Below are 12,646 nucleotides of genomic sequence, written 5' to 3'. Positions count from 1 at the left end.
CCCGCTAACTACATCCTTTCCAGAGTCATATTTCCGGTTTCATGCCCCATAATACCGGCAGAAACCAAGGAAGATTTAGAAGAACGGATATGGACCAAAAGAAGAGCACTTGGCAGAAGAGATCTGAAAGTATGACCACTTGTATAACCCGTCACTGACTAAATACAAGGACACGCAGATGACCTGCAATTCCCGGAAGGAGATCTCGACCGACGTCGGTTTGCAGGTCGACGAGTGTACGAAGCTGTGTAGAAAGATCAGGGACAAATTTGTCCTCCAGAAAAAGTAATAAACAGTCGACAAAGACTGCCACACACAAAGAAGGTGTCTCTAAGGTTGTCCTCGACAAAAAACGTTACTCCACCTAGTGGTCTGGCAGTGAATTGCTTTGCTGACTTGCTAGCTGTCCCTCAGAACGCCACCACGCCACGCCGCCACGCGCCCCCGCCCTGAGCGACGCGACTGTCAACCGTCCACTCCAGGGCAGGGGGGCGTGGCGGCGCGAGTGGCCCAGTCCTTGGTATTTTTTTCTGTATGTGGCCCTCGGGACAAAAAGTTTGGACACCCCTGCTCTACAGTGAGACAAGTGAAAGATGATAATGAACAGAAAATGTTCATATATGTGTCATATATGGAGTTTTTTTTCTTTATAAGCAACAAAGTCATTGCTGATCTACAGGTTCAGTCAGTCCTTGTACTATGAAATGTTAATCTTAGCATATCCTTTACACAAGGTTGTACAAATCGTGAAGTTGAAGTACTGTAAACAGGGTATCTGCACAGTGAATATGTTTCAACCAATTATCTTATATAAACTTTCACTTTGACCAATGGAGCCACCTACACCGAACATGTTGATTGAAAGATATTTTTCATCGATTCACTATCAAACATTGTAAAGCAAATATAAACAACATATAAAGTGTAAAACAAGGTCTAAACATACAAATACTGCTTTCTTTTGCCTGCTGCCCATATTCTTATCTAATTTAGCCACCCTCCAGAAATATAAACACATTTTCACTTATATGCCTTCAAAAGAGTCTAAAACCAAAAGCAAATTATTACTCACTTTTAAGTTTATAATGGCATTGTTCCAAACTTTCACCCCAACGAAGCCCAACTGAATCACTCATTGTCCACAACATCACTGTTTTCCATAGCTCTGAGTGAAGCCACATAACATTGAATATATATCTTAAAAAAAAGCTTAGATTGATTATAGGTATTGTTAGTAAGGGACTAGTTTATTAAAGTAGTGTGGCACTTCAGGGGTCAATCTGATTTCAGCTGATACCAGTGCCTCCCTTGCCCCACCACTGGATTTGCCCCTGAACAGGCCATAAATTTAAAATACAGCATAAAGCTACTATTAACTTATTTTATGAGGTTCACAGGGTTATCCAAGGGTGAGATAATTCAAGCACAGGAAGAACATGCCGGGAAAGGCTCCCACTGACCCTCGGGTTTGACCCTGGCCCGTTCCTGCTGTGTGGTAACTGTGCGAACCATTGCTCCACCACTTCTGTGACTCCAAGAGACTTAGAAACCATGGTTTCTGTTATATGATGTTTTAATATCTTGATTGTTGTTGGGTCTTGGACAAATCATGACCCTGTGTAGACTACAGCATCTGTGAAAACAAGGGTTTTTATATTTAGTAGACTTTAGAAGAGAAAGGCACAGCTCAAACAAATGGGAGAGAAGCATTCGGCAGCGTGCGCCCACCCTTGTTAATGGCCCTTGCTAACAGCCCTCATTTGGAGCACACTCCATTCTAATGAGCCATAATAGCACCTCCTGATAACCAACCTGATAGGCGGCCCTCTTTGGGCTCTCTACCCTTTGATTGGCCGGCTGGACGGTGGTGTGGATGCACTGATAGGCTATCAAGTGGGAGGTGGGAGGGGCAGGCTGGCTGTGGGCCAATGGAAGTTATAAGACCCAGAGGAATGAAACTTGACTGGCACGGTTGCTGATACCAAAAGTTGTGTCCCTAATTGGGAATTTGATTTCTGTGTCAGTGGTAGTTTAAATCAGTCAAGTTTTAAACTACCACAAGTTTAAACCCTCACCTAAGTCAAGGTGAGGGTGTAAGAAATGAATGCTTGAACGTCTATGTAATGTCCCTGAAAGTGAACAATGACAGCGTGTTCGTGCCTGAGCGTTTCTGCCATAGAGTCCAGGCAAAGTAGCGTTTTACGACCGACTAATTGTAAAATATTTTTTTTCCGCATAGATCATTTCTATGGGGTGTCCAGAGCAACATACTAAAATTCCTAAGAAATCGTGGTTGAGGAAATATGTTTAATTCTCATCAATCCGAGATGTGTGCCAGTAAGGTCAGGCAACAATACACCCCAATGGGGCAAATTTTTTCCTTTACTCTTATCAAAATGAAACTTTACAAAATGAAAGTACCCATGAAAAGTAAACATTTTTTGTATTACAAGTTTCTTTGAAAATTAATTTTAATATGCAAATAAGCTATACACTAATCGAATATGCCCCAAATACACTCAAATAGGCTTAATTTTTTCCTTTACTCCTACCACAATAAAACTTAACATAGTAAAAGTATACATGAAAAGTAACTTTTTTTGCATTGCAAGTTTCTTTTGAAATGAATTTGAATATGCACATGAGCTCCACCCTTACTGAATATGTCCTATATGTCCTAATTTGCATAGGCAGAAACATCATTCATATGACAAATACATCGGCCCAATCTTCATCCAATCATCCCACTGCCAATGGGTGATGGCAGAGCTGCTTTTAGACTGGCCTCTAACCTGAAAACTGCCTGGCTTGGTAGTACCTGCCAGGGGTATAACCCCCGCCGGTATAGCCTTCAGGGTCTGAAGCTGAACAACATATCTCAACTTCCTCACATCCAGAATTGAAGCCAAAGTCTCCTGGATATGAACACAGCCATCTTTGCAAAGTCTGTGCAGTAGCGGGTAGTGGATGGAGCCATGGTGGCAAGGTCCCATCAATACCAGCACTCAACCAATCACGATATTTCACCACATTTTTTGTCCACAGATAACGAATTAAACCCAAACCACATACATCATTCTGAGAAGAACTACCTACAGTGACAGATACCATCTTCAAGAAAATTACATTTGACGTGTACTTTTTAGTTCCATGTCTCATCCACAAACATGGGGAAGGCAGGATGGACCTATACTGCAGCCAGCCACCAGGGGTCGATTGAGATGCATTGGCTTCACTTTTGGGGAGAATTGATGTCAATTTTTTTACACAATCTATGATCATGGTAGGAAAAGCTACCATGTTACTAATAACATAATACAGTGATGTACTAAGTGATGATGTGTGACTGTGGTTGATCACGTACAAAACTAGGCCCCTGGAGCAGCACCACCTATTGTGACAATTAAATGGAACTCTAACATTGTTACTGCCATTTTCACATTATCAGTAATGACAATTACAATCGTCTGCTGTAAACAATAGATTTTGTCACCCTATTGTGCCAGTTAAAACCATTCTGTCTAATAAAGCACTGACTTTAATTAAAGTTTAACTTTGATTCAGGTCTTAAAAGTTCATTTTGATTCGACTTGACTTGTGTTTGACCTGCATGATCAGTTGCTCTATTTTGAAAACCTTGGAGCCTTGGCTGTTTTTTCCAGAGCTTTGTCTTTTTGATAAAGAGTGTTTCCCTGAAGGTTGCTGATTTCAGCATCCTACACAGGATGCATGTTTTCAGCAAACTTGAATGTTGCAGCGCAGTGACTCTGTCAGAGTGTGTTGTGTGTGCTTGAGAAGAATGTGACCCCTTCTCAAACAAGGGAGGAAAAAACGATGGGATGATAGAAATATCTTTTTCTCCATCTTTTCTTCTCCCTTGGGGCAACTTGCTTACCCCTGCTTTCATCCGGTAGCAGGGAAGAGGGTGAGGAGAAAGGAAAGAGAGTTAGCAGGGGTGGGGGGTGAGGAAGGGGGAGAAGGACAAAGGACAGATTGGGACAGGAGTGAGCACAGAGAGAACTTCTAAAAGACTGAGAGGGGGACGGACGTCACTATTGTCATCACCTCCCATTTGTCAGTACATTACTGACAGTTCCTCGGTTGGGGTTGGGGTCTCTCTCTCTCTCTCTCTCTCTCTCTCTCTCTCTCTCTCTCTCTCTCTCTCTCTCTCTCTCATCCCCCTACTTCCTCTCATCTCAGTCGTTGTGCTCCTATATAACCTCTGACACGACCCTCTCTATGTCATAGTCATTATTGATGGTTTAGTGACAGCAGGTGTCTGTACGTCAGCGTGATCCTGTGCTGAAGATATTTGGAGGTGCTTTGCTGTGTGGTAGATTTTTCGTTGTTTTAAGATAATAACTTTATCATTCTATCCAGTCGTGCACTTACCGAAAACCCAAACATCCAGATTCAACAGCAAAAAGAATTTTTGATGTGAAGTCTGGTAACGTGCAGCCAGGTGAATATGACAAACCCATCAGCTCTCTTGAGACTGGCCTCACTGCTGCTTCTGCTGGTGTGTTGCACAGGTAAGATCTGTTGTCATTATTGGGATTTACAATGTTGTAATAATGTGTTTTGATACACACTGGATGGCTGCAGTATTCAGACTGTTCGGAAAAAGAAAGCTTATTTAAGTGTTAGCAGGAAAAAACTAAGGAAATAACCAATTTGTGACTGTTTTTGTCCCAAATCCCAAATATCCATATCTGTATAAACATGAATATTTTTGTTTAAGTAAGCTTACAAAACAATCTTGTAAACAGTTGAAAGTTTTCAATGTTAAAAGGATGGTCTAGTTTTAAATGTACCAACAGAATAATATTTAAAGAATAAGGGAGGATAGGTCTTTACAAAGAAACATATGTAATTTAAGTTTCAGCTGAAAAATGTACTGTGATTTTTTGGAGAGAACAGTAGAACAGTAGGACAAAATAAAGACCAATATCATAGACTCAAATTTGGATTATCTTTTATTATATAAATACGAATAACTTTTACATTTTAAAGGTAATATTCCCCACATCCTTCTGTAATAGGATGAAGCAGCAGAATGAAAACATAAATTAAATTCCTCTTTCTCTAGATGCAAAGATGCAGATCATAACCAGCAAGCCAGATATCCTTGTGGGAGAAGATACATTACTATTGTGTAAAGGTGAGTCACACTCTTGTTACGATTGTCTATGTGACTGAAACATTTCAGTTTGAACCCAGTCTCCACATCTACTGTCACACCTTCCCTCCTTCCCTCCTTCCCTCCTGTGCTATAGCTGGAGGAGAGGGGGATATAACGTGGCAGAAAGACGGGGTAGACATTGAAGAAGAAAAGGTGACAAAGATCGATGAGACTTCCTCTAAGCTGATCATTAAGAATGCTACTATACAGAACACAGGCCAGTACACTTGTGTGTGCGACTTCGACTCGGGAAAGCAAGAAGAGGCCCAAGCACAGCTGTATGTTTATGGTACGTAACAGCTGGCTACACTAACACACACGCACACACACATAAACACTCACACACACACACATGCACACACACACTCACACACAGGCGCGCTATATTGTAGGAATCTCAGAATTGTTCAAGTTGAGTATATGAGCAGTTGTCTAATGAAGCAAAATTCCATTAACTCCTTCAATTAGTTTATTGCGTAGAAATTATTGGTACCCAAATCTCCTCTACCTTTGCAGAGGGTCCATCATTTGGAGGCACCCCAATCTACCACGAGTTTCTGGAGGGCACAAACGGGCTGGTGCCGTGCCTGGCGACTGGCCGGCCAGCAGTGGACATTCAGTGGCTTCGGGACAAACAAGAAATCCCTTCTAAAGGTAAAACCAGCACCTCCCTCCAGGTTATGAGGATTATGCCATTGTTACAAAAAGCTGTACTCATTTTGTATACATGCACTGTTAGATGTCTGACTGAATGTCTGAGTGCTGAATATAAATGGCCTGTAATAAATAAACAGTTTTTCCTCATAGATACAAAAAAATTCCATCAATTTTCCGTCTTCCATCAGTTCATCAAAATCTCTACAGGGAAAGATTAAGACATCGTCTGTATATACATGAATATATGAAGACGCAGTTTGGTATGCAGCTAGTAAAACTTCCTTATATACCTGTATAGTATAATTCTATTGACGAAAAAGCAAGACAAGTAATCAGTTCCAATCAATATTTTTGCATTAACAATGAGGGATAGAAAAATGATTTTATAATGATGAATCAGATGTTGCAAAAGCATCAGCTACTTTGTGAGTTTTATTTCTCAATGTGATTATGATTATTTTTATTTTGTATTTACCTTTACAACCAGCCATGGGGCCATATTTGACAGCTTAGATGAAGAGGGTGAATATTTGCTGGTGAATTTGAAAACACTGTGGCAGTTTTCCCAAAACACCTTAGTGCAGTGTGAATACTATCTATCAGTGTTGAGCCCAGAGCTGCATAACTGCCAAGTGGCTAAATAAATCAACTGATGCAGGTTGCTGTGTCCAAGTTGAACATTGAATTACATTTAAATGCAAAAGTTTGATAAAAAATACTTTTTTTTACATTCACATTGAGTGAACCTGTGCTGTTTTTTTAATGATAAAAATATTTGACACCCTTTAAATCAGTAGTTCTCAACTGGTCTGCCTTCGGGACCCACCATCACCCCTTAATGGCAAGCCGCAACCCAAATCATTTTTCAACATCTCAAATTTACTGAATGAAAAGATGGTGCAGTTTGAACCTGAGATAGTACAGAATAGCACAGTATGCCAACACAAAAAAAACAAGTTTAATGATAAACCAAAACGACCAGCAGGTGGCGATACTGGAGAGAAAATATTCCCTTTTACACTCAATTATCTGCATTTTAATTAAAAACCAAAAAGTGCATCTAAAGGACACAAGGTAATACAACAATTCAGTAACTTCAGCTTTTTTTAACAGACTCAACAGTGTTTTCATTCACAAACGAGAAATAAAAAAGTCCAACTACTAGGAAGTAGTTTCAAAAAGACTGATTGTATTCATACTCCTTAAAGCTATTTTATTTAGTGGCTTTATTATGAAAGGTTGATGTGTAGTTCCTGTTATAATCAGGGTGTCTGTTGGGACTCTGATTCAGTAACCATCTCTCGTGTTCTTTTTCGGCTAAGGCCTGACAGTATAAAAGAACAAAACGCTATTATGGAGTGTTGCGACCCACCAGTTGCTTTAGATATATGCTTCATGATTTACAAGCTTACTGAATGGTTTGGACGCTCACAGAGATCAGTGTTGGGGCTTTATTGACGGCCTGGGCTATTCTGTGCTGCTGTCTCTAATGACAGAGGGAGAACGTCTGCGTCGACTTGATAACACACTCCATATCGAAAAAGTGAGGAGAGAGGATGCTGGGACGTACGTGTGTCAGGCGCACATCAGACGACGACCCATTCATCAGCTGCTCTCTGTCTCTGTTGTTGTCAACGGTACGTTGCTTTTCTGGATAAATTGTGTACTTATCAAAAAATGACTCTCTAGTTAGGAACTGGTATTGTCTTTCAGTTGTTTTTTCATATAAGTTGATATATATTTATTATATACTATACCATCATTCTGGTTCTTACAAAATCTTCTTTATGTAACATAACACCTTATGACACTCAACCATTAAGTATTTATGGACAGGTAGGTGTCAGTGATTGGGCATTTGTCTTGACAAATGTTGTATTTAACATGTTATGTTATATGTTATAAAAATGCTACCATGTATTTGTTTTACACATACTGCACATAATGTTGGTGAAACTAAAATCCCCTCTTGCAGCTCCTGCTAAAGTGCAACTGAGAGAGGAGTTGAAGAAAGTAATGGCCGAATCAGAAACCAACGTGTCTTTGCTTTGTTTGGTGGACGGTCACCCGAAACCCAATATCACCTGGACCATGTAAGACCTGGTTCCATCTATCACATTGGTTATAAAATGTGGACCTTTTCACTCGTTCAGCCTCTTTTAAATAATGCTTCAACATTTTGCTTTGCACTTTAATTGATTCCAGTTGTTTTTCGTAAATATTCAATTATCTATGTTTCAGTTGTTTAATTCAGTGCCCACCAGAATCTCTGTATCGCCAATGTAGCAGTAACATCTTGTCTGCTGAGTCTGAATCTGTTTTTTTAATTTTCTGTAGCATGACTCGTCTTCTTTTCCAACTTTTCCTCTCTCTCTATTTTTGGCTTCTTTGTTTTTCTTATTCACCTTCATAATGTTGTGCCTGTCTCATATTTTTAACGCAAATTTGTAAAGAATCTCTAGAACATCACTCAGTATTTTCTTTTCTCCTCTTTTCCCATTCCCAGGCCGGTGTCATTAGACCATTTTCGTCATCAGTTCAACTCAGACCGTAGTCAGTTGTTTATACAGGCTGTAGCCAGATCTGACTTAGGGGAGTACATCTGCACCGCAGCCAACAAGATAGGAGAGGACAGTGCAACCATCGAGCTTCATGTTTATGGTTGGTTCAGCTCTTCCACTGTGACTCGTTGAACAATAGTGACCCTTGAAACGTGCTGCTGAGAATCTCTGGTTAATTGCTCAATTGAAATGTTTCCTTTCAGAGGCCCCAGAGGTGTTTCTGTCAGCAGTCCAGCGGAACGTGTCAGTGGGCGAGCGTGTGTCTGTGTCCTGTAACGTCTCTGGACATCCTCAGCCCAAGCTACACTGGCTCAACAAGAACAATGGACAGACACTGGTAAAAGTGCATGGACATGTACACACATGGGCACGACTAATTCATGAATATAATACATATTTTGTGATTAATATGATTATGACTGCTATTTATGGCTCAATAAAGTCAACTCTTATCACTGTGACGGCTAAATTAACTGTGAAGATCCCGACAACATTGAGTGTTTGCATTTCCAGTTAAACCTTTATGCGATGCCATTATTTCTAATATGTAATTTTCTTATTTTCTTGGTGCTCTGTCAGGACTCGACTTCTGGTCGTATCCATGTGGTGGACGGTGTGTTGCTGATAGATGATATGATGCCCTCTGATGGTGGGAAGTATTCTTGCATGGCTGTCAGCACCTCTGGAAATGCATCCAGAGATGTCACAATATACAGTAAGAGTTCATGTTTGTCTTTTGAATTTCATTAATAAAAAGGGAGTTAGGTGGAAGAAAGGAAGCTATTAACCATGCTTACGTACCTCTGCCACTGACATACATGTACTGTATGTTTGCATGCCTACTATAACCTTTACTTCTTCCTTCCTAAATCCTCCTCCCCTCCTCCTGACCCACAGCCCAGCCTGGTCCCCCTCACTACCTGTCGGTCTCGCCTGGCCCTACCTCAGTCCTCTTCTCCCTCAAGACCCTACCCATCAGTGGAGGAACGCCAATCACAAGTTTTGCCTTGCAGTGGAGGCAGAGCTCAGCAAAAAAGTGGAACGAGGTCACTCTACCAGCTTCAGGTAGAACATCTGCTCTTGGTAAAGGCTTGGCAGGTGTGTGCTTGTGAGTTTCCCTGAAGACAAAAATCAGTTCAATCGATTATATGTTTGATTCCTTCCATAGATCCCCTAGCTATCACCACCCTCAAGCCTTATACATTGTACACAGTGCGTTTAGCGGCCTTGAATGAGGCAGGAGTAGGACAATTCTCTGACCCAAACAGCGTTCGCACCCAGGGAATACGTAAGTGTGACAAATACTTCCAACACACCGGCATCAAACGCTGACAACACATGCCAATTCCACTTTTTATGGGCTTCTATGTGTGGTGCATATGTGTGTAAATATACATTTGACTGAATTTGTGATGCATTAATGTTATAATACATTCCAGTGCTTATGTGGACTAAATATCTCACAAGCAAGGTTTTTCCTCCTCATCTGTTATCACTTAATTTTCCTTCTTCATCTCTCGTGCAATCATCATAACATTCTCGATGACATCACCTTCTGCTGCCTGATGTTTACTCACACTGTTGGTGACACCATGTGATCTACTGTCATTCATCCTCAGGAGGTAAAGTGCTCTCAGGGGTCAATTTTTATGCTATGAAATAATAAACTCACTTTAGATTACTCATTGTAACTTAATGATGAAAATAAATTTTCATCAATGAGTTCTTTCCTCTCTCTCTGCCTCCTGCCTGTAGGTGAGCCCGACAGTCCAGTTTTGTCGCCCAATGAGATTAAAGTGATGGGCAACAACTTCTCCACCCCTCTTAAGCAGATAGACGATGGCGGAGTGCCTCTGCTGCACTTCATCATTCGGTACAAACAGGTAAAAGACTCTCAGTCTCTTTCTCTTCTTTGGTCTTTTTTTGATTTCTGACTGTCATCCTCCCTCTCCTCCTCTGTTTCTAACCAGGATAAAGAAGGGGCTGAGTGGACAGAGATGCAGCTGCCGTCCACCACTGACACTGTCTCCCTTAAAGACCTGTCTTTTGGCTCAGACTACCAACTGGAGGTCACAGCGGTCAATACTAATGGTTCCTCTATTCCTGCCACACTGAACTTCACCATCGCGGAAAAGCCTCGTATGTGGCCTATGACCTCTACCACACTCATTTGATTGTGGCTCAGAATTTCTAGTTTACGTTACTCAACTGAGAATGTTAATATACTGTATATAGTTGGCAAAACATCAACAATGTGACATAAAATATCCATCAATTACAATAACAAATGCATTGCATACCACACTGAAGATGGTTGCCATAAGCTCATCTAGACTTTGTCATCTCTCCTCAAAGCGAGTAGCCGTACCATGACCAAAGGCAGCGTGGTTGGCATCGTCATGGTGATCTTCTTGCTGGTGTTTCTGGTGGTAGACGCCACCTGCTGCTACAGAAACCGCTGCGGCCTCCTAATGACCATCGCTGTGAAACTCTTTGGACAGAAAGTTCCAGGCCTCAAAATGCTGGAGGAAGGGTTGGGGAGCACTAACGGGTGAGGTGGTGAAAGGTTTAGGAAAAGACTCTGAGGGTCTGTGTGTTTGTGTGTTTAAAAAAACCCTGTAACATGTTGTGTGTCTTGGCTGCAGAGACGTGAAGCTGAAAGGCATGTCCACTCCGAGAGGCAGTATGCAACAGGTGGGGGTTCAGACAATCACCAAGGAGGGGGGGCAGCTCACAGAGGTCACCTGTGACAAAGCTCCCCTCACCAAAAACGAGTATGTTTATTCACTGTCATACAGCACACGATGAAATAACATGGACAGAAAGTAAAGTGCGAGAATAATAAACACTAAACTAAAATATAAAATTATCATGGAATTCCACAATGCAATAGAAAAGGACCTTAATGGTAAATTGACAGTATATAGCTTTTCCAGACTTATCAACGACTCAAAGTTATTTTTAATAGAAATCGCATACACCCATTCATGCACATTCACACAGCGCATCTATGCTCAGAACTGTTTATATCACACACTGGCAGCACAACCATCAGGGGCAAACTTTGGGTTCAGTATCTTGGCAAGGAACTGCAGAGAGGAGGAGCTTGGTATCAAGCAATCGACCCTCTGGTTAGTGGACGACGCGCTTTACCTTCTGAGCCACAGCTGCTTTACTGAAATTACACAACAAAACTTTGGCCATCCGTACGTTCAATCATTCAACATACATACTACAGAAATCTCAAATATAAGTAATATTAGCCTTATCCCTTGTGTAGACACTTATCCATTAAAAAGGAATGTGCATCATCCAACCAAAATGCACAGTCACAGCCTCTCTGACTGCAATCCAATCTAAGAGCAAGCTAATATTTCTAACACCTGCCACATGTGCCTGAGAGACAGTCTTCAGTGGCTCCACCAGTGGCATTGCTTCATTCAGACATTCAGACGGAGGTCAAATCCAAAGCAGAAAGCCATTTTCTTAAGTCTATTTTGAAATGAGATTTTGTTTTTACTTCCTTTTTAAGAAAGTTGTGTTGTTTAGTCCTCGTAGTTCACTGACGAATATTTCTCTCCTGCAGGAAAACCCATCCAGATAGAAACCAGTCCGCTGCTGAAGCATGAGGGGAGAAAGTGGTGAAACAATGAACGTGTGAAATATTGTACAGCTTTAAACAACTCCAACGTCCTGATTACACACAGCAGAATAATGGTCTTTTACAAAACTCTGAGCATCTCCCTTCAAAACCGCCAAGGGCAGGAGACTGTTTCATTTTAGAAGTATATTTGAGTTTTTTTGTCTGCTTTGATTAGCTCAAGCTAAACTTAGAGGACGAAAACAGGTCTTGAGATCTGTGTTTTACAGGGTAAAATAGTTGTTGTTATAAAAATTGTTTTGCTAAATATTCTTAAAGTTTACCTTCTGTATTTTGAATGTTGTAGACAGGCACAAGGTCTTCTGTCATATTTACTCTTTCTATAACCCCAAGTATTTCATGTAAAACCCCTTTTTCATAATCCAAAAAATATTTTTGTTATTGATCATATTTCAGATGTTTTTATTGTTATTAACATTGCATTTGGCTGCTGCTTTTTTGGCTATGTTATATAATATTTTATAAAATGTATTCACATTTCGACCAGTATTATTAAAACATTTAAAGGGCCCTTCGGCTTGAACTTAAACTAACTTAGCTTTAATGTAATTATTATGCACTGATATTTATTATTTTTAAGCCATG

General features: G+C 40.7%; 1 protein-coding gene across 1 annotated transcript; it reads left to right on the top strand.

Annotated features, from left to right (window-relative positions):
* Positions 1 to 4,468: 4,468 nt before the first annotated feature.
* On the top strand, positions 4,469 to 12,049 carry ncam3 (neural cell adhesion molecule 3). The gene is made up of 17 exons (XM_061082049.1): positions 4,469 to 4,532; positions 5,090 to 5,161; positions 5,277 to 5,471; positions 5,699 to 5,836; positions 7,336 to 7,476; positions 7,815 to 7,932; positions 8,346 to 8,500; positions 8,604 to 8,743; positions 8,980 to 9,115; positions 9,298 to 9,465; positions 9,569 to 9,688; positions 10,020 to 10,022; positions 10,156 to 10,283; positions 10,371 to 10,539; positions 10,756 to 10,951; positions 11,046 to 11,094; positions 11,987 to 12,049. Exons 1-17 carry the CDS (start codon positions 4,469 to 4,471, stop codon positions 12,002 to 12,004), a joined length of 2,010 nt encoding a protein of 669 aa, XP_060938032.1. The 3' UTR covers positions 12,005 to 12,049.
* Positions 12,050 to 12,646: the final 597 nt, after the last annotated feature.

The sequence above is a fragment of the Limanda limanda genome, chromosome 11, assembly GCF_963576545.1.
Source record: "Limanda limanda chromosome 11, fLimLim1.1, whole genome shotgun sequence".
NCBI lineage: Eukaryota > Metazoa > Chordata > Actinopteri > Pleuronectiformes > Pleuronectidae > Limanda > Limanda limanda.
Note: the sequence above shows the minus strand (reverse complement) of the source record. Positions and strands in the feature narration are given on the sequence as shown.